Genomic DNA, 23422 nt, shown 5'->3' with positions numbered 1-23422 from the left:
ACTGCCATTGACTATATACCAACTCATGACAATCTTCCATCTGTGTTCCACGGCTTTAAATCTTAAAGCGAGCGAACTGCCTTCTTTCTCCTGCACGGCAGCTACTAGACTTGAACAATTCACCTTTCAGTTAGCAGCCCAACCTTTTACCTATGAGGTAGGCCACAAGGGCTCTTGCACTAATATACTCAAGATTGCTCCTTAACAATTATTTACAAAATCCATCTCTGTATACTGGAGTACCACAGGCCTGAAAGGACATTTATGAAACCACATGAAGCTTTTAAAGACTTGAAGCTTCAGCCCCAAACAGGATTCTCCTTGAATGAACACAAGGAGAAAGTTAATAAAAAAGTCTGCACAAGCGCTAAATTTGAAGTATCTACTTCAAAACAGTTCTGTATTTACTATATTTTAATAACAAAAAGACTGGGTGGGTGGGTCAGTTTCCGTTGCCCTCAACATGGATAACATAATGGAAGTGACAAAACCAGTGACATTAATCAAGTAATAACATCTCAGACTGGCTAATTTCTTTATATATGATCAGAGAGTCAACACATATTAACTCCTAATAATACAAAAATATAAATTAAAATAATCAAAATCAGTTTGCTATGGAATCAGTTCTGATTTTTGGCAACCCCATGTATGCAAAGGGTAAACTGCTCCCTACTGTTTCAAAGCTAGGACTTGCGAAAAGAAATACTGGTGGCTCAACCAAAAAGGCTGTTCTGTGAAAGAAAGATGTGGACGTCTGCTCCTAAAAGAGAGCAGAGATTGTCTCCACTACTGCCCTTCCCCATGCTCACCGTCAAAAAAACCCCTACCACCGTCAAGCTCACTCCAACTCACAATGACCACCAGCTTTCTGCAGCTGTTCACCTTTAGAGAGGAAACTGCCCATCCTTGAGCCTCTGCAGAGGCTGGATTCAAATCACTGACTTTAGGCTTTAGCAGTGCAATCTATAACACGCTACACTGCCAGGGCTTCTTCCCTAACAAAGATTATAATCTTTGAAATTTTCTGGTGCAGTTCTACCCTGCACTTCAGGACCTTATAAACTGGAAAACACTTGACAGCAATTAAGTTTGGTTTAGGTTTAGGATCCTGCCACCAGCCTTTTCTTCTAAGTAAGTCATCTTTGAGCAGTTTGAAGCTGCCTGGGAACTCTGGTGGCCTAGGGGTAAGACGCTGCTCTGCAATCTCATAGGCAGTTCAAATCCACTGGCTACAAAACCTCCTGTGTGATGTACTGTCTCTGAAAACCTGCTGGAGGGTCAGCTATGAGTTAGTTCTTACTTAACGGCAAACCGACAAATGACAACAGTGTGCTAAATATCAGGCCACTCACTAAAGTTAATAATCTGGATTTATAAATCCCTCAAAGGGAGAAAGACGGGTGATCGCTTCCCTTAAAGATTTACAGCTACAGACCCAAGCGGAATTGCCAAGAATTGGAAACAGCTGATGGATGGTTGGTTGTTTTTGTTTGCTTTAATTTATTGAATGACTACTATGTATATGACATGTCCCCATCTATATGACCTGGAAAAAGGAAAACAGCATTTCTTCAATTATGTTGTGTTGTGTTGTTGGGTACCTTCAAGTCGGTATAACTCATGGTGGTATGATGAATAGATCTGAACTGTCCTATCCTGTGTTTCCTCATCATTTCTGACAAACTTGAGTCCATTTAAAATGTGTTGTTGTGACTGTTGTTATATGTCATCAAGTCGGAACCAACCTATAGTTGACCCTCCTGTAGGTTTTCAGAGGCAGTTAATCACACAGGAGGAGACTGCCCCCCTTTCTCCTGCGGAGCAGCTGGGGGATTCGAACCATGGCTTTGGGATTGCAGAACAGCTTCTTACACTACTTCTCATATCACCCTCAACAAATAAGCACTAAATTTCCCTATTTTACAGGAAATTGGAAGCAATAAGCAGCACAGTCAAGGTCCAGAACTAAACCTGTTCAGCTTTAAAGGCAGGCTCTATCTGCTCCCCTCAGGCTGTGAAGATTACAAAGCTGTTTTTTCTACTTGCAGTAGTTTCCACTCTTACAGGGGAGATAAGATGGACACAGTAATCAAGTAATTATAAAACAAGATGGGCAGTGATAAAGGCTTCCAAGTTTTTAGAGAGGAAACAACTTAGGCAAGGAGCACTCACTTGGCCTTGGGGTTCTTACTGCAAAGGGTCTGTGCTAAGAGTAGCCCTAACCCAAGAAAAGTTACATTCCAGGCGTGGAAAGTAAAATGTGTATTTTTAAATGATCTCTTTGGGATTTACTAAGAAATTTCACCCTTTAACCAAATGACCTGTGAAGGTTCTATTTACAATGTCCTCAGCTGTAAACCTTTTAAAAAGAATAGCCAGCTTTATATTTGATTATTCACAGAAGAAGAAAAGGAAAAGACATTACTTGGGGCAGGTGCATATAGTTCTAAGAATGTTGGATATGCAAGAAACAGATGAGTTCTAATGTAGGACATAAGGTACAATGGTATGTAAATTCCTGGAATTTGAGAACCGTCCTGGGAATTCACTGAATGGCATGTGTAGTAAACAAGTCAACAAGTCGGTGCTAAGTTCCCTCTCAGGGCAAGGCCAGGTAGAGCTTCGCCTCAGCAGTCAGGCCTGGCCAGCAACCAGCACTTCTGAATTATCACCCTCTATCTAAACACAGGCTCACTGCATAATTATCATTTCAATTCTACCCCTCACAAACAGAGCAGTTTTATTTGTGATTTGCTTTAATTAGGTAATTTTAGTTTCATTTCTTTAGTAATTGATTCAAATACAACAGAATTAATAATTGCCTCATATCTGCAAGCATGTTTCCTTCCAAATAAGGACTTTAAGTCTTACTATTTGATAGTACTCTGAAAAAAGGAGAAGTAAAATTATTTGCTCAGTGATCCAGATACCGTGTGCTCTAGGCACCGCTCTGGATTGAGCTTATTACTACTGGTTTTGTTGGTTATAAGCACACTGAAAGCATGACCCTCTTAGAAGATTGCTCCTTGCAACACAGGATCTGTTTCTAGGTTGTCATTTGAATCCATTTTTCTACTTTTTTTTATCTAACTATAAAATAAAAGCAATCATTCTGGTTAACTTAACATGTGCCTAAAACCATTCTACAGGATTTACATACATTATTTCAATGTGTACCACTCCATTTACAAGACAGATATTAATGTGCTTGTTTTACAAATAAAGCAGAGGCTCCACCAGATTAAATATCTGTCCAAGGGTCAATCATTTGATAAATATCAGGGCCCACTTCTTTATATTATAGAAGGAAAAGGAGGGATGCATTCAATTCTACAATGCACACTTTTAATATGTGTATTGTATATCTATGCCTTTGAGTTGTGGTGTTGAATAGGAGTACTGAATATCCCATAGTATGCTAAGAGAAACTGAAACTAGGTTGTTCCTTGGAGCAAGGGTAATAAAATCCATATCACATATTTTGGGCATGTTGTTAGGAGAGGCTAGTGTTTGCAGAAGGACATCATGCTTGGAAAGGTATAGGATCAGACTGAGAGAAAGACCCACAAGATGGACTGACAAAATGACTATAACAATGGATTAAAGTGTGTCAGAGTTGGTGAGAATGGAATACGATAATATAACATTCAGATCCATGTTTCATTGGGTCACTCTGAGTCGTGGTTGACTTTACGACACACAATAACATTATTATATTCTAGTAACAAAATGCTAATAACGTACTGCTAGTAGCAGTAGATTCCTCTGAAGACTTCAAATTAACACTGGGCTCAGATTTTAATATACACATTGTTAGATGTGAACGCATTTTGAACTATATAGCGTCATACAAATAAAATGCTACTTTTAGTACACTTAAAAACCAGCTGATTTTCTTATGGATGTTAAATATACAGACTGATTCTGTTCATACTATTAATGGTGTAGCACATCTTTCCTTCAAGAATAACACAAAGATAAATGCACATATAAGCGTATAAACACCATCTCAAGTCTGATAAACTCCTACTTCAGTATTATTACAAGGTTAATTTTAGAGGAGCATTCCAATGGGTAAAAATCAAGTCAGGAAAATCTTTTTAAAGTCTTAAAAACACACTTGAAGACTAATAATAATATTATTACTATTTTGAAGAGGAAAGCAATAACTTAGGACTACAATACTTAGGCAATCTCACATACAGAGTATTCTTCTGTTACTTTTGCAAAAAATAAAAGCCATAGATTACTCCAAGGTGGCCATCCATAACAAAACTGGTTCATACCATCAAACTATCCATATTAGGTACTATTAGGGAGCGTGGTGTCCTAATGGTATGGAATTGTGCTAACTACCCAAAGGTATGTACTTTGAATCCACCAACCACTCTGCAGGAGAAACACTGACAAATTTCCTCCCATGCGAACTACAGCCTCTGAAAACTCATGTGAGGGTCAAATATGAATTGTTTCCAGCTTGATGGTACCTAATACTATGGCTTAACACACTCTGTCAACTTTCATAGACCTAAAACCTTAGGGCTCAGGGTATTCTGACCTAGTCTACTATCCCATAGAGCACTCCCTGACTCAGATACACAAAGACACTGCTTTCCACAAAATCCCAATACTTTATTCTTTTTGCTTCTATTAGAAACCATCTTAAACTTACTGCCCCACCTCTCATCATTCAAACAGGTAGACTCCTTGATTAATTCATAAATCTAGATTTCAGGAGTTATTTTCATGCTTTTTGAAAGAAGAAAAGGCTCAATTTCTCATTTTGTCCTATTCCTATCTCGAGGAGTAAGTCTATGAACTCGAGTGGATTCTGAAGATTACTGCTTACTTAGGAACTCACCATATTATTATTTTTATTAATACTATTAGTAGTAGTAGTAGTAGTAGTAGTATTAGTATTTTACTCTGTTTTCTTGACCTAGGTCTTCTCTATATTCTCAACATTTTACATGTGTACTCTCTCCTTTTAGATATCTCAACTTATTTCCCCAAGTCCTATCTATTAGTATATCATACTTGTCTTGCTAAAAAATAGTTTTTCCTAAAAAATTTTAAGATACAATTTTAGCAAAAGTTGACAGTGTGTTAAACTGATAATATGAAAAAGAAATGAAGAGTCTTCTAAAATAGTAAAGTTCATTGTTATCTATAAGGTAGAACAGAACAATCTAAATTTTATTTCATTAACCTCCTATGTTTTGACATCATATGCTATATAGTTTACCCTTAATATTGTCAAAGTCATTTTATCCTTTGTACACACATTATTTTATTCATTGTATAACAGCACCTATGATGAATGGATATCTTTCATAAAAAATTCAGGGAATATAACTTCAATAGGAAATTATGTTATATCATAACAAGTAATAAATGTATTCTATTCAAACCAAACATATAGTGTGCAGTAAGTGTGACGACAGCATTTGAGTATGAAAATATTGCTTACTTCAGTACATATGAAGCTGAGATGTCCCTGAAATTGCACCTTAGGTAGTCAGTAATCCACACCCTTGCAAAATAACTGCATCTTTAAAAGTGAAGCAGATTGAATTTGTTTGGTTTTTTAATTACCAAGTAATATACTAATTCATTCTTTATAAAAGACCCAAAGATATTCTTAGAAAAAGTAAGCCCTCTCACGATGACAGCAATTTACATAAGGCTAATTTATTCTTTTTTGTTAATCTGAGAATGTAGGTGTTTCTTGTTTGTTTTATTTTCCAAAACAAAAAACACTCGATCCAAAGACTACCATTAGGTCATGAATTTGGCAGAGTTGAGACAGATGGTGGTGTGTAATTCATATTCTGAAAGTTTAAAAAACAGCAGCTTCACAGTAAATGGCTCAGATGTCTTCTCCTAGTTCTCGTCTATGTGAAAAAAAAAAATCTGCTATTTTCAAATACTTTGCAAACATTGATCAAAGTAGTAAGTTTATTTAATATTTTTAAATATTATATTCAAATCAATGTTTTCAATGTGTGGGGTAATTTTTAAAGAAATATCTAAAAATTATATTCTTAAAGTGCCAAATCAGTCAGAAGTTATATATGGATAATTGAAACCTTGGTAATAGAAATAAGTGGATGTTTGACAACATATTTACAAATCTATATGCTGAGTTCTTTCAGCTACACAAATACTGCTTTTTAGAGAGCTCTGGGAGAGTTTTAGGGGGCCTGAGTGCCAAGAAGTTAGGCTGTCTACCTACAGCCATCCATTTCAAATCCACAAGCTGCTCAGCGGGAGACAGCTGGACAAGCTCCTCTGCAGTGATTTACAGTCTCTGAAAACCGCTGGAGGGTCAACTAAGTGTGGGTTCTGACTCCACAGCACATAACAAAACAACTAGTTACCAAAATGCGGCAATGTGTTGAAAAGAAAGCAATTTACCTCAGGCCAGCTTGTTGATACACAGTCCTAAATTTGATTAGATAATTATAATATACAAAAGTTAGAATAGAAATATACTTGAAAATGTAAATACTACCAGGCTTAAAAGCATACATTTTAAAAACAGAACCAGAATCATTATGAAAATTATAAACAACAGTTATTGTTATGTGCCGTCGAGTCGTTTGTACTATATGAAAATAAAAACTGAAAGAAAACAAAGTTTAATGTAGTTATAGAAGAAATGATGCCTCTTTGGAACACAATAACAAGTTCTCAAAGTTACATCAACCCCAGATGCAAAACAGTGTGTAGCCAAGCACTTCAAAGTGTGACCAATCCCTGCATACAGTCGATGCAAAGAGAACCATAGCTTCCATAATAAGAGAGAAATGACAAGAAATGTCAAAGGTGGAGACATCTAGAATGTTAATTTATTAGAACGTGACTTTACACTGATTAATTATATGCTCCTCAAAATATCTGAAGTGCATGAGAAAAGTTAATTGAAGCATTCCATCTTATACAAGCTACTAAATGTAGTTTTAAAAAAGGGATAAAGAACTAGTTTTAAAATTCCACAACTATGTGGAATTCAATTTGCAAACTCTAACTGTGCTACCTAAAGATATTTAGTAGAAGTAGTAGTAACAAGCTTGGAAGCAGGCTTCCAAAATTGCTTGTCTCTGGAAACCCTATGAACCTGGAGAAAGGACGAAAGTTATACAAGCGCTCAGGTCTTTTGTTCATAGGGTCACTATGAGTCGCCTACGATTTGACAGCACTTAATAACAGTAGTAATGAAAAAGATGAAGATGACTGAAAGAAACCCTGGTGGAAACATTCACATTAACTAATATTCTATTGAAAGAATAACTGTATAAAAGAAATTTTATTAAACTTAAGAATTTTTCAGAACTTCAGAGATTATTATTTAGGGACTAATTTGAAGATGATAAAATCATTTTTTAGAGCAAAACATGAAAAAAATAAGCATACAGCCCATCAGGAAAAGTCCTAAGTAATTAATATTTCAGAATTGTTTGAACATCTATGTAACTAAGTTTACAAACTTATGTAAATAGGTCAGAAACACATTATTTAAATCCACATACGCAATATGCTAATAACAACTAATTCTGATTCTTATTCGTTGAAGAGTTCCCGCATTCAACAAATATGTGTGGGCTTTTGCATTGCCTCATTACTATACAAGTATACTGGGGCTAGAAAGGGAAACAATTAGTAAACAACAGCCAACACGATGGGGATGAATAAATAGCAAAATCATGATAAATGGTGAAAATACTGAAATTGTCAAGGATTTAATTTTATTTTACATTACCACCCATTTAAAATCCGCTCTCATGGAAGCAGCAGTGAATAAATCAAGTGACATATTATATTGGTGAAATCTCTTGCCACGGAGCTCATTAGAGTGCTAAGAGCAAGAATGTAATTTTAAAGACTAAGGTGTGCCTTCCCCAAGTCATAATATTTTCCAAAAGCTTCATAGGCATATAACAATGAGTAAGGAAGACCCAAAAATATAAATGCTTTTAAATAATGGTGCGAACATTAAGTAGAGGGAGAACAGCAAGTACTGAGTATACTAACAAAAAAGTATGGCAGGGATAGATCCGATCTCCACACCTTCTCAAACTATGAACAGAGTATATCAGAGGCTGAACTTTATGAAAAAGAGTATGCCATCAGGATTGTAGGAAGACTCATAAGCAACTTACATTATGCAGATGGCACAACCTTGCTTGCTAAAAGCTGAAGAAGGAATTGAAGCATTTGCTAAAGAAGGTCAAGGACCTTCAGTATGGATTGCGTCTCAACTTCAAGAAAACAAAGATCCTCACCACAGAGTCAATCGTCAGTATTCATGAGAGATGGAGAAAAAAACAGAGGTTGTTAATGATTTCTCGTGCTCAGATCTACAGTCAACATCCTTGAAATCAATAGTCAGAAGACAAAAAGATGAGTTGCACTGGAAAAAAAAGCTATTGCAGAGGACCTTTTGAGAGTGCTAAAAAGTAATTATACCCGTCTAGAGACTAAGGCACATCTGATCCAGACCACGGTCTTCTCAACTACTTGCTATGCATCTGAGAGCTGGAAAATGACTAATGATCACAGAAGAAGAATCAATGCCTCTGAGTTGTGGTGCAGGAGAAGAGTATTGCACATTTCATAGACTGTCAAGAAAACGAACAGGTCTCTCCTACACAGGGTGAAACCAGGTTGCTCCTTGAAGGCAAGGATTTTGAAACCCTGTCTCACATACATTAGGCATGTTGACAGGAGGAGCTGGTCCTTGGAATAAGGCAGCAAGTGTGGAAGGGTGGAGGGTCAGCTCAAGAGAGGAAGGCACTTGATGAGTTGGAGTTACTCAGTTACTGGGGCAATGGGATCAAGTATGTTGGAAATGGTGAGGTTGGCTCAGGATAGAGAAATGTTAAGAGCTATTGTTCACAGGGTCACTATGAGTCCCAGCTGACTCAATGGCACATGACAACAACAACAACATAGACTGTCAAAGGGAGCTCTGGTGGTGTAATCGGTAGGGAGTGGTGCTGATAACCCAAATGCCAAGGCCTCTCTGCAGGTTCAAGTCAGCGAGTGACTCTGCAGAAAAGGATCCATTTCCTCTTATGAGATTTACAACTTCTGAAAACCCACTGGAGGGTCCACTATGTATTTGTTCCAAGTTAACAGCAATGAGTTTGAGTTTTGCGTGAGTTTTGATGGACTGCTAAAAAAACAGACAAAACTTTCTTGGAAGAAGTGCAGACAGCTTACTGTTCAGAATCAAAGGGGATGAGACTTTGTCCTATATACTTTGGGCACCATGCTTGGAAAAACAGAGAGCCCATGAAAGAGAGGACCCTCGACCCCACGAAGAGACACAGTGACTCCAACAGGAGGTACAAGCACAGCAAAGATGGTGAAGATGGCACAGATCGGAAAGGGCTTTGTTCTGTCGTATACAGCCAGGTGGATTGACACAGTGACCGCTGCAATGCGCTCTCGTGTGTCAGGATGTGTGAGGACGGCACAGGATAGAACACGGTTCAGATCTTTTGTTCATAGGGTCTCTAGGAGTCCTACTTGACTTGATAACACCTAACAACAACAACCACCTAAATCAGAGTCAACATCATGGCAACCTAAGAGCAGCAACACTATCCTCAAAGATTCATAATGGGAAATTCCTAGTTAATTTCCTTGTAATCAATATGTGGCCCCCTAAAAGCTGTATGCTATAAAAAAGACTATTTCATTCCAACTCAGCAATTATGATAGCCCTCTTTATTATCTGTTCACGAGGTTGTTCTGACTCCTAGTCGATTCGACAGCACACAACAATGATATTAGTTCACTTTAACCTGTAATACTATTATTTGCTATTTTAAAAAATAATCTCAACTTCTGTGGTCTGGCAACCTGACTCGTGTCAAGCAACTCATATGATATTTTTTCCCACCTGACTAGTAAATGGACTTGTTAGCACCTAACAATAACAGTGACAGAAAACGCCTCTAGACTCTCAGATACTTTAAAGTTCCTTAGGCAGCCATGCTATTTTCCATCTTCATATAAAATGGTTATTCAGATGTCTCCAGTGGCTGACCACATCACCTTTTCAACACTGTTTTGAATGGAAGTTGCCATTTATAGCAATAATAGTTGAGGTATTCTATATAGACATTAGAAGATTCTCTTCAGAGAGTTAAGTAACAAAAATCAACATTTAACAAATGTAAAATCACATTAATAAAATTAATAGATCTCAGGTTTGCAAGCAAAAGTGGCATCCTGATAATATATATAAATATGCTAAAAACAGAATCTGGAGGACTGAGTTAAGGAAACAGGGATAAAGACTCTCAGAGGTACTTTGTTTGAGTCCCAAATCTAGGGAATCTAAATTCCTCCTCATTCAGGGGAAGAGGAATTGCACAAAGGCCTCCAACCCTAAGGATCAGAATGGCAATGTTATCTCTATTGTGTTGCTGAATATATTAGGCTCCCTTAGTCCGATGCCATTAGGCATGTGAATTATGTAACTAACTCCCTTTGTTCAGATTCCTTGCTCACCAAATGACCTTCACTGATTACCTATATAGGTCAATTCACAGGGACAGAATTATCTGGTCAAGTTAACTGGAGTGATCCAGATCCCAAGTTAGTTGGTTAACTTGCTTATTTTGTTTTTAATTAAGATAAAGACATAAACTGATATTCTGATTTCAAATATCAATCTTGGAAACTTGTCTAATGTGAGTCAACCCTGAGATAGGAATCCACTTTCAGTATGCTGACATGTCAAATTTGGAAACTCGCAAGGCTAAGGGCCAAATTTTACATTAGAGAAATTTTCTTGGGAAATGTTATTGGATGAGAACCTATCTTAGCAGGTGGTTGCCCATTTTGCTCTGTTGCAGACTGCATCCTCAAAATTACATACATCTCAAGAAGTCTCTGGGTATAAGGGGAGAAACAATCCATTTAATGACAATTGATAGAAATCATCGTGAGTCTATCACACCCATTTACTTCAAATGCTGTAAGAATTATTACTATCACATAAAATATTAATTTATATGGACCTTCAAAGTTCAGCTATTTCTCTACCCAAGATAACCTCAGTAACATCTTTTTGGACCACAGTACCAACAGTGAATCATATAAAGTAAATGCTTAATAAATGTTTACTGGATGGATTATTGAATGATGAAAAATCGTTCTCAATGGAATTCTGAATCCAAGTACAGGAAATCTCAGATGAAGTCTTTCCATCAGTAACATTAGCTTGGAATTCTGAGATGTCTTTGGTAATCAGAGCAGACACTTTAAAGATGAAATTCTATCAGCAATGTCAAGACAATAAATTAAAAAACCAAACCCTTTGCAGTCAAGCCAATTCTGACTGATGTTGATGTTTTTGTTACTGTTAGTACTGAGCAGAGTACAACTCAAGGTGACCCTATGAGCAACAGACATGAAACTTGTCCTGTCCTGTGTCATTTTCAGCGTCTCTGATACACTCAGCCCATTCTGGCTGTCACTATTTCAGGTGGCCTCATCAGGGGTGTTCCTGCCTTTCACTGACCCTCTAGCTTTTTCAAGCATGATATCCCTTTCCAAGTAATGTTATTGTGTTGTGTGTATACTGCTGGGTCAAAAGTGACTCATGGTTGACCCTCCAGCAGGTTTTCAGGGGAAGTAAATCACACAAGAGTTGCTGCCCATCTTCTGCCCATGAAATGGCTGGTGAATTCAAACCGTTTGCCTTTGAGTTGCCATCACAACTCCTTACCACTCGGCCACTGGCCCTCCTATCTCTCTTACAGTGTAAGAGAGAATGGGACTACCCTACAGGGTTCCCAAGGGAAGCATTTGGGTACAGTGGCCGGTGGGTTCAAACCACCAAAAGTTCCGGTTAGCAGCTGAACACTAACCTATTGTACCATCAAAGCTTCCGTTTGTACTATGGAGTCTGGACCCTCTGGCATGTTTTCTAGGGCAGTTAATTGCCTAGGAAGAGATTGCTCATCCTTTTCCCACAGAGCAGCTGGTGGCCTCGAACCCTGCGTGCTTTCGGGATTACAGCACAGCTTCTTGTCACTAGGCCACGAGAGCTCCCTAAACTTCCTTTTCAGACAGTATTTTATTAAGATGACTTAATGAATACATTTATGAATTACTAAAAATGCCATTGCTGTTGAGTCAGAATGGACTCATAGCTGACCCTTCATGGGGTTCCCAAGGCTATCAACTGTGGAAAGCTGGCGACTCACCTTTCTCTGCAGGAGTTAAAAGCAGGTTTGAACCTTCAGAGCGACTCTCTGTCTGAGGCACGTAGATTCAAATCACCACAGTGATCTCAAAGTTTTTATAAGGATTTGAAAAAGAATATTAAAATGCCTTTGCATAGAACATGGCATAAGACAGCACTATTTTCTTAGCAAGCACATCCTCACAAATTTTAAGTTGCATAGAAATACTCATCCTATACTAGAGCGCGCGCATATCTGTCCCTCCAGTCATTCAAAGGTTGTAAACCTAATAGGAAGAGATTTCCCATCTCTCTCCCTCAGAGCAGCTGGTGGATTTAAACTGCTTGCCTTTGGGATGGCAGCACAATCCTTACTCACTAGGCCAACAGAGCTAGGTGACTGAATAAAGACTTAAATCAGTATATCAGAGGCACTGGTGTATGTGTCATACATTAGCCTTAGCATTGTTTTCTTTTTTAACATAATCATAAATGTTATGATATTACATATACCACTAAATTTCAAAGAGAAGTGATCTATTGTAAAAATTAGTGAGTCAATCATATCAATTAATCCAATTTCTAAGACTAATAAAGAGACATCCTTAAACAAAAAAAAAAGTTTCTGCTTCACATACTTTAATACAGAATTTTGATTTAATGAAATTACCAGAGAAGTAAGATCATAAATACTGAGGGAGAATTTTTACTGAAGGACATTATGCTTGGAAAGAGCTCCCTACGAAAGGTGCGGGTAAGCAAAAATGAGGAAGATCTTCAACAAGACAGACTGAAACAGTGAATTCAGAAACAATGGGCTCAAATCTGTCAGAGATGATGAGGACGGTACCACAGGATAGTGTCCAGAGGTAGTTCATATCTGATCGCTATGAGCTGTACTCAATTTGGGAGCCCCTAACAACAGCAACAACTAAAATGTGATATCGTGACTCTGAAAGTCCAGTGGAGGGTGAGCTAGGATTGGGTTCTGGCTCAAAAGGTATATAACAACAGTAACAAAAAACTATTAGGGGGCTCCGGTGGTGTAGTCCATAGAGAGTTTTGCTACTAGTCCAAAAACAACCCCTCTCTGGCTGTTCTTATCCACAAGGCAGCTCTTGGTGGGAGGATAGGCAATATTTTCCCGTGCAATTTACAGCCAGCCCCCCCAAAACAAACTGGAAGCTTGGGGATGAGCAGGTAGGAGTAGGTAGCAAGGAGTTTGAGTTTTGAAACTACAATTAAAGTAATACTGTTGTTGATTGCCTTTGAGTCGAGCATGACTCACAGCAACTCTATGAAAAGGTCTGAAGCCCCTCTACAACTATCAACATTTATCAAATAGAAGGGATATAACCAAACACATCAGTTTCAGAAAATTAGGAAAATCCATACTTTAATCTGCTGGATTACTATTTTGTTCCTCAAATTTTACAGGTACTTCAAAGAATAAAGCAAACTAGAAACCTTTTCTTAAACACCTGTCCCAGTATATTCTATATCAACTCGTGGAACTTTGGACATGTAGCTAGCGAAGGAGAGGAAGCCCTCTAATGAGAAATATTGATACAGCGACTTCAGCAGTGGGCTCTAGGATGGCACAGGATAGAGTCAGGGTTCAGGTCTGTTGTTCATAGGGTCGCTATAAATTGTACTTGACAGCACCTAACAACAACAGTAACATAACATGTAATAATCTGGGGATAATCATCTTTAAGTTGCAGCACACTTTCGTGCTTAGAAACACACTGTTTTGGATGCATTACCGTCACTTGCAGCAACGTGTTAACTTCCTTGTCTACTAACGTTACCATCCCAGGCCTCTACTAACCTTTTTATTCCAGGCCTTTCCAATTCACCCTGTTGAACATCACCTGAATCCTGTTCCTTTAAACACTCTACCACTAGCTCTCTTAACTGCTCAATCATTGCCCTTGCCTCTAGCCTGATTCCCATCCACAGTCTTTCCCCACACACCAGCCTGTGTGATCCATGTCTTTCAAAAGCCTGGAGTCACCTGCTTTGCTAAAACCTTTGGCTCCCTTGAAAATGAAATCCAAGATCTCTCCTTATACAAAATAGTCCATCATCTTGTCTTGCTCAACTCTCCAGTGTTACCTCTGGTCTCAAGTTTCTAGACTCCAATTTTATACTCTTGAAATATCAAACTGCTTGTATCTCCCCAAATATTTCTCTTTATTTCTGACCTCTGCTCACGAGGAACACAAGAAAGTCTTCCACTTCTCCTTTAAGCCCTATTCATTTACTAGGTGGCAGTTGAAGCAGCCGCTCCCTATGGGAAGTTGTCCCAAACCAGAACCACCTGCCACCGTCTGCATCGCCCATTTCTGGACACTACGCTCACCACCGGTAATGCCGTTTAGACTATAGCGGTCTTTTCTACTAGAATGTGAGCTCCCAGAGAGCAAGAAACTGAAAACTGAGTGCTCTCAGTTCTAAGTCGTCTTTTAAAACAGAGAGAGGAGAGCAAAGGGAAAAAAATAAAGCACCTTTGCTGTTAATCCCCTGTACATATATACTTCTCTTTTCTTCATTTTCCTTTTTTTGTACATTGGAGATTTTTTCCCCCCATTTGTACACAGTTATGACACTTGGCTCTGAAAACTGTTGATACATTAAATCAAGATTTTTTTTTTAAATTATTTAACGGTAAGAACTAAACCTAAAATTTGCTCTATCTATCCATCTATCTATCTATCTATCCATCTATCTATCTATCTATACAAATAAAAATACTGCAATTCCAAACAGTGTGGTTTTGCTGGTTTTTGTGTTGTTTTCTTTAACATCAAGCCCATGTGGTGTTATATGTGGTGTTATATTAGGGTGTGTCCTATGGAAATTCAACCAAGGGTGGCTGCCAAGCAAAACAGCTCAATTAAAAAAAAAAAAAAGCACATCAGTGCATCTGCTAAGCAAGGTTGTCTGATACTATCCGACCCTCCTACCACTTTCCTATACCTCTGATACCATTTTGGTCACTAAAACATGGTCAGTCTGTTGCAATATGGGCGTTCTGAGAAAAGGCCATGATAGAGAGACATCAGGTAAGTGATCTTACTAACCCGTAAGTTAACATCACAGTTTAATGTCCCAATCCTGAAAACTTCATCCTTCTGCTAAGCAGCCTGGAAGCCAACTGATTTCTTCAGGCTCAAATTTCCACATAACCAAAACCAGAAATCATAATATAGTTCTGCTTCAGTAGTTTCTAAAAATGGAAACTGGCTGAGAAAAAATGAATGTGAAGCACCCTGAAAAGAATACACTAGATTCCTTGACCTGATTGTTGGTCAAAGCCTTGTAAAACTAGAATGACTACTTCTCCCAATTCCATACGTGCCACCTGGCCATCACAACTGACTGATAAATAGTACTCACTGAGCAGCTGGTCCATGTAAAGGTTTTAAAGTAGCAGAAACAAATTTTGTGAGATGACGCCTTCTCACACAATTTAACTACCTGAAAGGAAATTCACTTATTGCCATGCTAACAGCAGATTATAAGAAATTACAATTAATTACAATGTCTCAAAAGTCAGTGGCAGGTGTAGAACAGTTTGAAACTGATACTCAAGCAACTTTTGCAAGAATGGGAAATGAGGTAAACCCAGAAACAGAAGGAAGAGCAAAGTCAGTCTCATCTGATGGGCCAAAATACAATATGGATTATTTTTATATTGTTCTGTCTGAGTTGTCTGTCTCAGATTCCAACTTCCAGATTCTATTTTTAAAATCACTTAACACTGTGTATTTCCAGTAGCCATCAAGGCATATACTGTCATCCCTGACACTGAAGATTGTCAGTCGACTCAATATGTACACTAATGATCTCTGGCAACAATGCCGATCTTCTTATCAAAGAAGTTCTTGATTCCAGAAGAAAACGTCTAGAATTCCCCATGAAAATTCACTCTCAAACACAGGAAATTGTCATTATAAAATGTTAAGAACACTAATACCTCTGCTTTTTGAGATGACTTTACACGCTGAATTTTAAAAGCAAAACCTGGCAGGCAGTATAACATTTTGAGTTCTCCTCAAGTTGCTCGTGTTCTATTCTAGTGCTGTCAAATAACGATAGCTGCTGTCATTATTTTTTATACAATAGCTGGCAGCAAGTTGTACAGATACCCTTCATCTTTGAATAGTCACCAGATCACCTAAACAAATAGCTCAGGGCCTCCTAGTAATACTGACCACTTTCCTGAAGCCAGAGAGAGGAGAGAGGGGGTTCCCAACAGTGGATTGACACCTTAGGGCCTGAATGTCAGGAGTATGCAAATCAAGCCTTTTAATTCTTTCATTTTCTTTTCTGAGCTATTTGAAAATAACTTTTTCCCACTCAGAGTATTTATTTTTCCATCTACCTTCTCCTTGCTGCTATCAGAGATTATGTTGGTTTTTCTACCATAAGGTTTTCTCTTGGCTTTTATACTTTTAACCAAAACTGCAATTTTGTATTTGAAAGCAGGAGACACCCAGGATGTTCATTTGAAGATCGAAAATATACACAAATCAAATAAGCTATTTTCACTTTAAAAAGTCAACAATGCACACAAAAGGATTTAGAAAAACAGGTGATCTCAGACACAAATGATTTGACAGGGCGCACACACAGAATTATTCCAAGTCCCAGAAAAACACCTGAGTGACCGATTCTAAGTCCCTTGTTCTAATTAACAGACAACAGTCCCTCTCTAGCTCTATTTGCTTTGGCAATCTAAAATGCTGATATTCTCCTAGATCTAAGAGAGGGGAAAAATGGGTATCTTCTCCATCTAACACCTAAGTGGGTAACCTAGATACTGTAAATAGAGGCTGCATAAAGGATGCAACAGACAGCTCTGAAGTGAGAGCCAAAATATTTAACCTGCAACCCTTTGGAAGAGAATCTGAAAACATGTGCAGCCCAGCCAAAAACTGCACTAACATGGAATTGCCACAGGCTAGTTAAGTTAAAAGAAAAACAAAAACTCTTTACCAGATAATTTTATTGTCGTTGGGTGAGAAAAGCTCGATTATCAAAGGCACGGCTCTTTTTGTCCAACTTGATCATGTCTATATTTTATACTGTTTATTTAAAATAGATCTGAAGTGAATATGTCTAAAAGCAAATTTTCAAGGAACAAATTTATCAATTAAAAATTTTCCAGCTGATATCTTGGTGGTGGCTAGAAATTATGGTCAAGTCTCTGATTAACAGTTAACAATTTATCTCAGAAATAACCTCTGGTGGCATGGTGGTTTAAAATGTTTCACTTGTAACCAAAAGGTTGGCAGTTCATATCCCACTGGTCCGTCCAAGGTATAGACAGGCTGTTCCCAAAAAAGAACTCCCAGCCTTGCAAACCCTACAGGGAGGTGGTTGCACTCTGCCTCTCAGGTTCAGTGTAAGTTAAAAATTATTCAACAGCAGTGGATTGACTCTGGAAAGTCATTTGCTGAATATTTATTTAACCAAAACTGCATGCAAATATCTTTACTTTTTAATAATAAATTTTGGGGGAAATTCTTTTAGAACCAGAAACCTAGTCTACCAAAATACCAGTAACAATGTCTGTTCAAGTGTAAAAACTGCACTGTCTATAAAGCACTCATACAACTTGCATCAGACAGCCAAATTAATCTTGAAAAGTAAACCAATATTAAAGGATCCATTTAAGATAAAAACACTGTTCATCCAAAACATACATCTACTAACTTTAATTGCTTTTTTCTGTTCCGTATGTAAAGGAATTTCTGCGGTTGTTTCTAATTAAAAAGAAGAAAACTTCCCAATAAATTTTCATAGTTCACTGATAACTAAAGACCAGCGTGCATCAATTCAAGTCAATGAATGTATTCATCATAACAACTTCATCAATGATATTTTATATATATATATATACTTTTGCTCATAAAGACTTCAAAAGTCCTTACCATTTAGAGACCTTGCCACTTTATAATGACTTTAAGTTTTCAGAACTATATAAGAAAGGCAACTGAAAAAGTTATAATCTCCAAAGAATCAGAAATAATTTAAGAATATGTACATAATTCAGTTGATAATTCAACTCTCTTATCCATATCAAATCCTTGTTAAAAAAGAAATGTATTCTTTCCTTTATATCACACAAATAGAATTTTTTAAAATTATACACAAGTCATGTATAAATTATATATGTTACATATATACATACAAAAATACAATGCACAGGAAATATAAGTGAAACACGAGATTTCAAATTACTTTGAGTGCAAGTAATAAAACATCTGCACTTGCTATAACTGATAAAACCTTATAATAAGAAAACACAGACAATATTCTTAATGAATAAAAGTATTTTATCTTCTTTCACTCTAAGTATATAAATTGTTCATTTAGTACACAAGACCAATGTTAACTACACCAATGCATGACCCTTTATAAAAAAAGTCATAACTGTCTATTTCTACAAACTCAAAAATAGTCTTCCAAATTTCCTCAATTCTGAACAACCTAACATAAAAGGCTTTTGAATGTTAGAGAAATGGCTTTAAATGAATGAGTTCCATAAACTCGCAGTACTTCATTTCCAATAGTTTGAAAGATAAGGTTCAACTTGGGGAAAAGAAAAAAAAACCCCAATAAAAATGCAGGTAACACTGAAATTTCACCACTGGTAGATTAGCTCTGTGCTAGGACAGTATAAAAATTTCAGGGTTGTTTTGGTTTGAGTTTTTTTGGTTGGTTTTTGGGGTTTTTTTTTAACTCTGAAAAAGCCTCTGGAAATTAAGTACTATCTTTTTCAATCCAGCAACAAATCCAATCACATAAACCTGGCATGTCAAAGCAATAACCAACAAATCCTGACATTTCTTACCTGATACAGGTAAGCACCAGCTCCCAAATCCCACCTTGGGATAGTTCAGACTAGTAAGCAGACTCATGTTTTACGACACTAAGATGAACAGGGATAAATCTCTGCTGTTCTTTCTTTAGCAATATCGGTAGCAGTTGCTCTGTCACAGTGTGAGAGGACCCCACAGACCCAACAAATTCAAATCTGTCACTAGAGAACTGGGGGGGAGGGGGGATCATAAAATGAAGACTTACTGCTTGTCATGTGACTTGGTGAGGCATGCTGTCCATTGGGTGTGCTTGAGGTGAGGTCAATTGCCATATTGGAGTGCTCCCTTTCAGGTGAAAGCTCATTGTCACCTGCTTTCACAAAAGAAAAGCTTTTGGTCTCTCTGTTCACTGTCACATAAAGTCTAATTATTTCATTTTGCTCTATACATGCGTTATCATTCACAGCCTTGAAATTTTAATGTAATAGGCTTTCCCCTAAAAGAGCCTACAAGGACATATCATTTAGAAACAAAATTAGTAAATCAATAAAATTACTAAAAGCCATAGCCAGCCCACAATAAAATAAATAAACAAAGTGTATTAGCTTATCTGTAAAATAAAGGGAAATGAAATAGCTGGTATCTAAAGGACTCTGTTTAAGTTGGGAGGGAAAAAAATGTTTCCTTCTAAATGTTCATTTAATCCTTAGGAATACAGCATTTACAATAAGCATTTTCCAAAAGGCTGGCTCTCAGAGAGTTGGATGTGAGAAAGGAAGAGTTGGCTGTGAAAACGTCAACTTGAGGAATCTAACTCTCTTTTCCATTATGTGACCGAAACACTAGGTGACAACGTAGTAGATATTTAGCACACACCATTTTTAGTACACACATATGTAACTTGGTCCATTCTACAACATTCAAGTAGGAAAATGTTGATCTGCTAGGCTACTACTGAGTTAAATATTATTCTCAATATAATAACTAGTAAATATCTTCCTGAATTTCCTTCTTATTTTGTTTTTGTGCTGTGGTGGTGTTTGGGTTTGTTTGTTTGGTTTTTTTTTTTTAATTGCCTCAAGCTCATTTAAAGGTAAAATTTTGAATTACAGGAAATCAGGGTCCAAAATTCAGGTCAAAACCTAGTCATGTACTCAAATACAGAGAAAACAAAGCCATTTCATTGCCAATAAGAAAGAAATGAAAATGAGTACTTACACGTTATGTAGCCATCAACAGTCTCTGTTTCCATAGTCAAAGTGCAGTGCTGCAAAAGAAGATTATACCCTTAACACGATTCCTTTCAGTATCTGCCATTAAACACTTAACTTATTTGAAGCTCCAAGGAGTTAGCCCATGTTGCTGCTGCTGCAACCTGTGCCCAGGACACATACTACAGTGTACTGTATGTGCTCATTTGCAAGTCATTGAACTCTTTCCGCAAATGATCTGATTCCTGCTGGAGATAGGATAGGAAAGATAAGTGTGCTCAGAGATGGGTTGTAGCAAGAAAGGGATGAGTCTCTTACTCAGAATTAACTTGGTTTAAAGAAAAAATATTGGGAGGGGAAGAATCACACCTCCACTGTGCCAACTTGAACTGGGATTGAAGTATTTTACCATGCACTAGTTCCCACAATCGCACTGCAGTTTGAAGACTTCCCTAGTATACAGATAGCTCTATTCACAATTGTTGCAAGTTGGTTCATCATGTTCTAATGGGGGGGGGGGTGTTAGTGTGCAAACAAACACACAAAAAACCAAACCAAAACAAAAACTTAGTGCCCAAGTGTGTCTCCAAGATTTCTGTAGCAGTTACCCAACTCCCTGACTTGTATTGACATTTTAGCCTACCCCAAGTTCTGTTTAAGCACCTGTTCAATGTAACCTTCATTTCCTGCCAGATCGTGGATGGGTATGGATGCCAAACCCGCTTAATACATTCGGATTTTGAAATTTTCTTTTGTGCAGTGGGGGGAGACGGATCCACAGGGGGGAGGGGGAGAAAAAGTTTGTAGCACTATTTTCATGTACCAGTGACACAAAACAAGAACTTCATTCTCAGAAACAAAAAGTAAATTGCATGAGATGACACCCCCTAGCTTTGATTTTACATAGTGAAAAGATCACTAATCTAACTGTATTCTTTGAAAGAAAAAGTTTAAAGAATTGTCATGTCTTGAGAAGATTTTTTTTTTTTACCTTTTTTTTTTTCCATTGGCCCTGGTCCTTTTTGCCTTTAGTTTCAAAACTCTCACTGCACCAGCAGCTAAATTATTCACAATGAGCCATTTCTGTATTGATCGCCAAGTATATTTAGCCCTGGCTCCTGGAATTTCTCCATTACTTACTGGAAAACAGGCAGCTTCACTTCTTGTCTCCAAAACCACTTCCCTTCTCCCTCCCTTCCCCTTCTTTACCACCACCCTCCACCCCCCCCAAAAAAAAACTTTTCTTTCTTTCTTTATGGAATAATCAGATCAAATTCCCAACTCAGTCACTACACAGCACTTAAATTTCAACCTGCTGTACTGTTATCTAATTCTTTCAAATTATGATTACATAAGACTTTAAAGAAAGGGATCTGTAAAGTTTAAAAGGGGAGCCATTGCTGCGGACTCTTTTACAAATGAGTTTCTATCTCTTTAAAAAAATGTACACATTTCACATACACACACACACACACACACACACACTAAAAAGAAAGAAACGTCAGGGAGAGAAGCAAAAGAAGTCTGCCCCATCAATGAAAGGGTTATTAACCCTCAGAGGAGGAAAGAAAGAGAAAAGAAAAGGAGAAAGAGAAACGAAACGTACATACAAAAGAAATTGTCCTTTGATTAAAAAAGATTCATCACCATTTCCAGCTCTGTCGGGAGATCTCAGCTTCTTCTAACCCCTCCAAGAGGAGGTGACAATGTCGGGCTGAAGATAAACGGAGAGAGAAAGAAAGAAGTTTTTTGTGTTTTCCCCTTCTCTCTTTCCCTCCCGGGCCCCCTCCTAGCCAAGCCCCCTGCAGAGTTCAAGGCGAGGGGGAAGCAAAAGCACTTTACAGGTGGGTCACTCGGAGCCCAAATCCAGCAAACAGATCGGCTGATAAACAAAACCAAGAAATGAGAGAGAAGGAACACCCCCCTTCTCCTCCTCCTCCTTCCACCCCTCCCCCTCGTCCCTTTGGGATGGTCTAGTAGGAAAAGTCACTCAGGAATGGCACCACGTACTTTCAGGAAAGAGGAAAAAAAGAGAGAGAGGGAGAGAGGTCAGTCGGTGCTACAGCAATGCGATTAACAAGAAGAGAAAAAACTTGATCCACCGGTTCCTTAAGAATCGACCAAAAGCTAAGACAAGAAAACTGAAAGAAAAGGGGAGGGGGGGGAGGTAAAAGGGGAGGGACAGGCAGGCAGAACCCAGCAAGGAACCTAGGCCAACTTCACAGGACTGTTTCTGGCCCTTGGCAAAAAAATAATAAAATAGATAAATAAGAATAATCTTAATTCCATCTCTTTCGCCCATAGTCGAGCCTGTCAATGTGATTTAAGTGCTGCTTCTTTGCATGTGTCATACCAGTTTGGAGTTTTCCGTCTTTCCTCACCCCCCAACCACCACCACCTCAACAGATCTGGATATTACCTTCTATCTACCAGATATTCTATCTGGACGGCTGCAATTTTATGCCAGGCTACCCAGTCTCCTTGGCATTCAAGTTAAAACAAAGCAAAACAAGCCCAAATTCATGACAGTTCTACAGCTGAGAACTGATTAATCAATTAACATCCCAGAAACAGAGAAAGGGGATGAGCAATTAAGACAGAGGACATCATCTTCCACCCGATTCCCTGAGCGCCCTTTACAGAATCATTATCCTGATCATAACCACAATCCATCCCTCCCAGAGAAAAAAAAATATCTATATTATTATTATTCTTACTGGTTAACAGCAACAAGTCATTTGATCACAGTGCAAAACGAGATGCTATATAATTACACTTAACTTTGAAAGCACTCCCCCCTTTTGCAAATCAGAAACACATATTTATATATAATCTATGAATCAGAAGACAAATAAAACAAGAGCTGTTCTTCACCACGCAAAAGCCAAGCGGAGATTTACCTCAGCAGTGCATGCAGTAAAATAATCCCATCACCCTTTTGTTTGTGTTTACTGTTAGTGTGTCCTCTCTCTTTCTCTCTTTCCTGTGCCTAACGTGTGTTTGTGCACTGCAGTTGGTGGTGGAAACTAAGGCAGTGGATCTGTAGCTAAGGGTAATCCTGTTTTTACTTCCTCCATCTTCAGCGAGGAGCAGGGTTAGCCCGGGACAGCTGGTCAAACCCCGAGAAACCGATCCGGCGGAGCCCGAGCACATCTCCCCCGCCGGCCGGG

At 38.0% G+C, this 23422-nt stretch overlaps 1 protein-coding gene across 4 annotated transcripts in view; it reads right to left on the bottom strand.

Annotated features, from left to right (window-relative positions):
• The window catches only part of IKZF2 (IKAROS family zinc finger 2 (Helios)), a 186299-nt gene extending 162950 nt beyond the window's left edge, over positions 1 to 23349 (bottom strand). For 2 of the 4 annotated variants that reach the window (XM_006891925.1, XM_006891924.1), the window contains exons 1-2: positions 20260 to 20293; positions 19307 to 19411 (exon numbers count right to left, since the gene is read on the bottom strand). In XM_006891925.1, coding sequence (XP_006891987.1) covers positions 19307 to 19411; positions 20260 to 20293 — 139 coding nt within the window. Of the gene's footprint in view, positions 1 to 19306; positions 19412 to 20259; positions 20309 to 21862; positions 22054 to 23152 lie in introns of those variants that run through there. The other 2 variants (XM_006891923.1, XM_006891922.1) reach the window with 2 other exon arrangements.
• Positions 23350 to 23422: the final 73 nt, after the last annotated feature.

Source organism: Elephantulus edwardii, unplaced genomic scaffold, assembly GCF_000299155.1.
Source record: "Elephantulus edwardii isolate Elephantulus edwardi_28Jun2011 unplaced genomic scaffold, EleEdw1.0 scaffold00106, whole genome shotgun sequence".
NCBI classification, from domain to species: domain Eukaryota; kingdom Metazoa; phylum Chordata; class Mammalia; order Macroscelidea; family Macroscelididae; genus Elephantulus; species Elephantulus edwardii.
The sequence above is the reverse complement of the archived record's forward strand: the minus strand, read 5'-3'. Positions and strand labels throughout refer to the sequence as shown.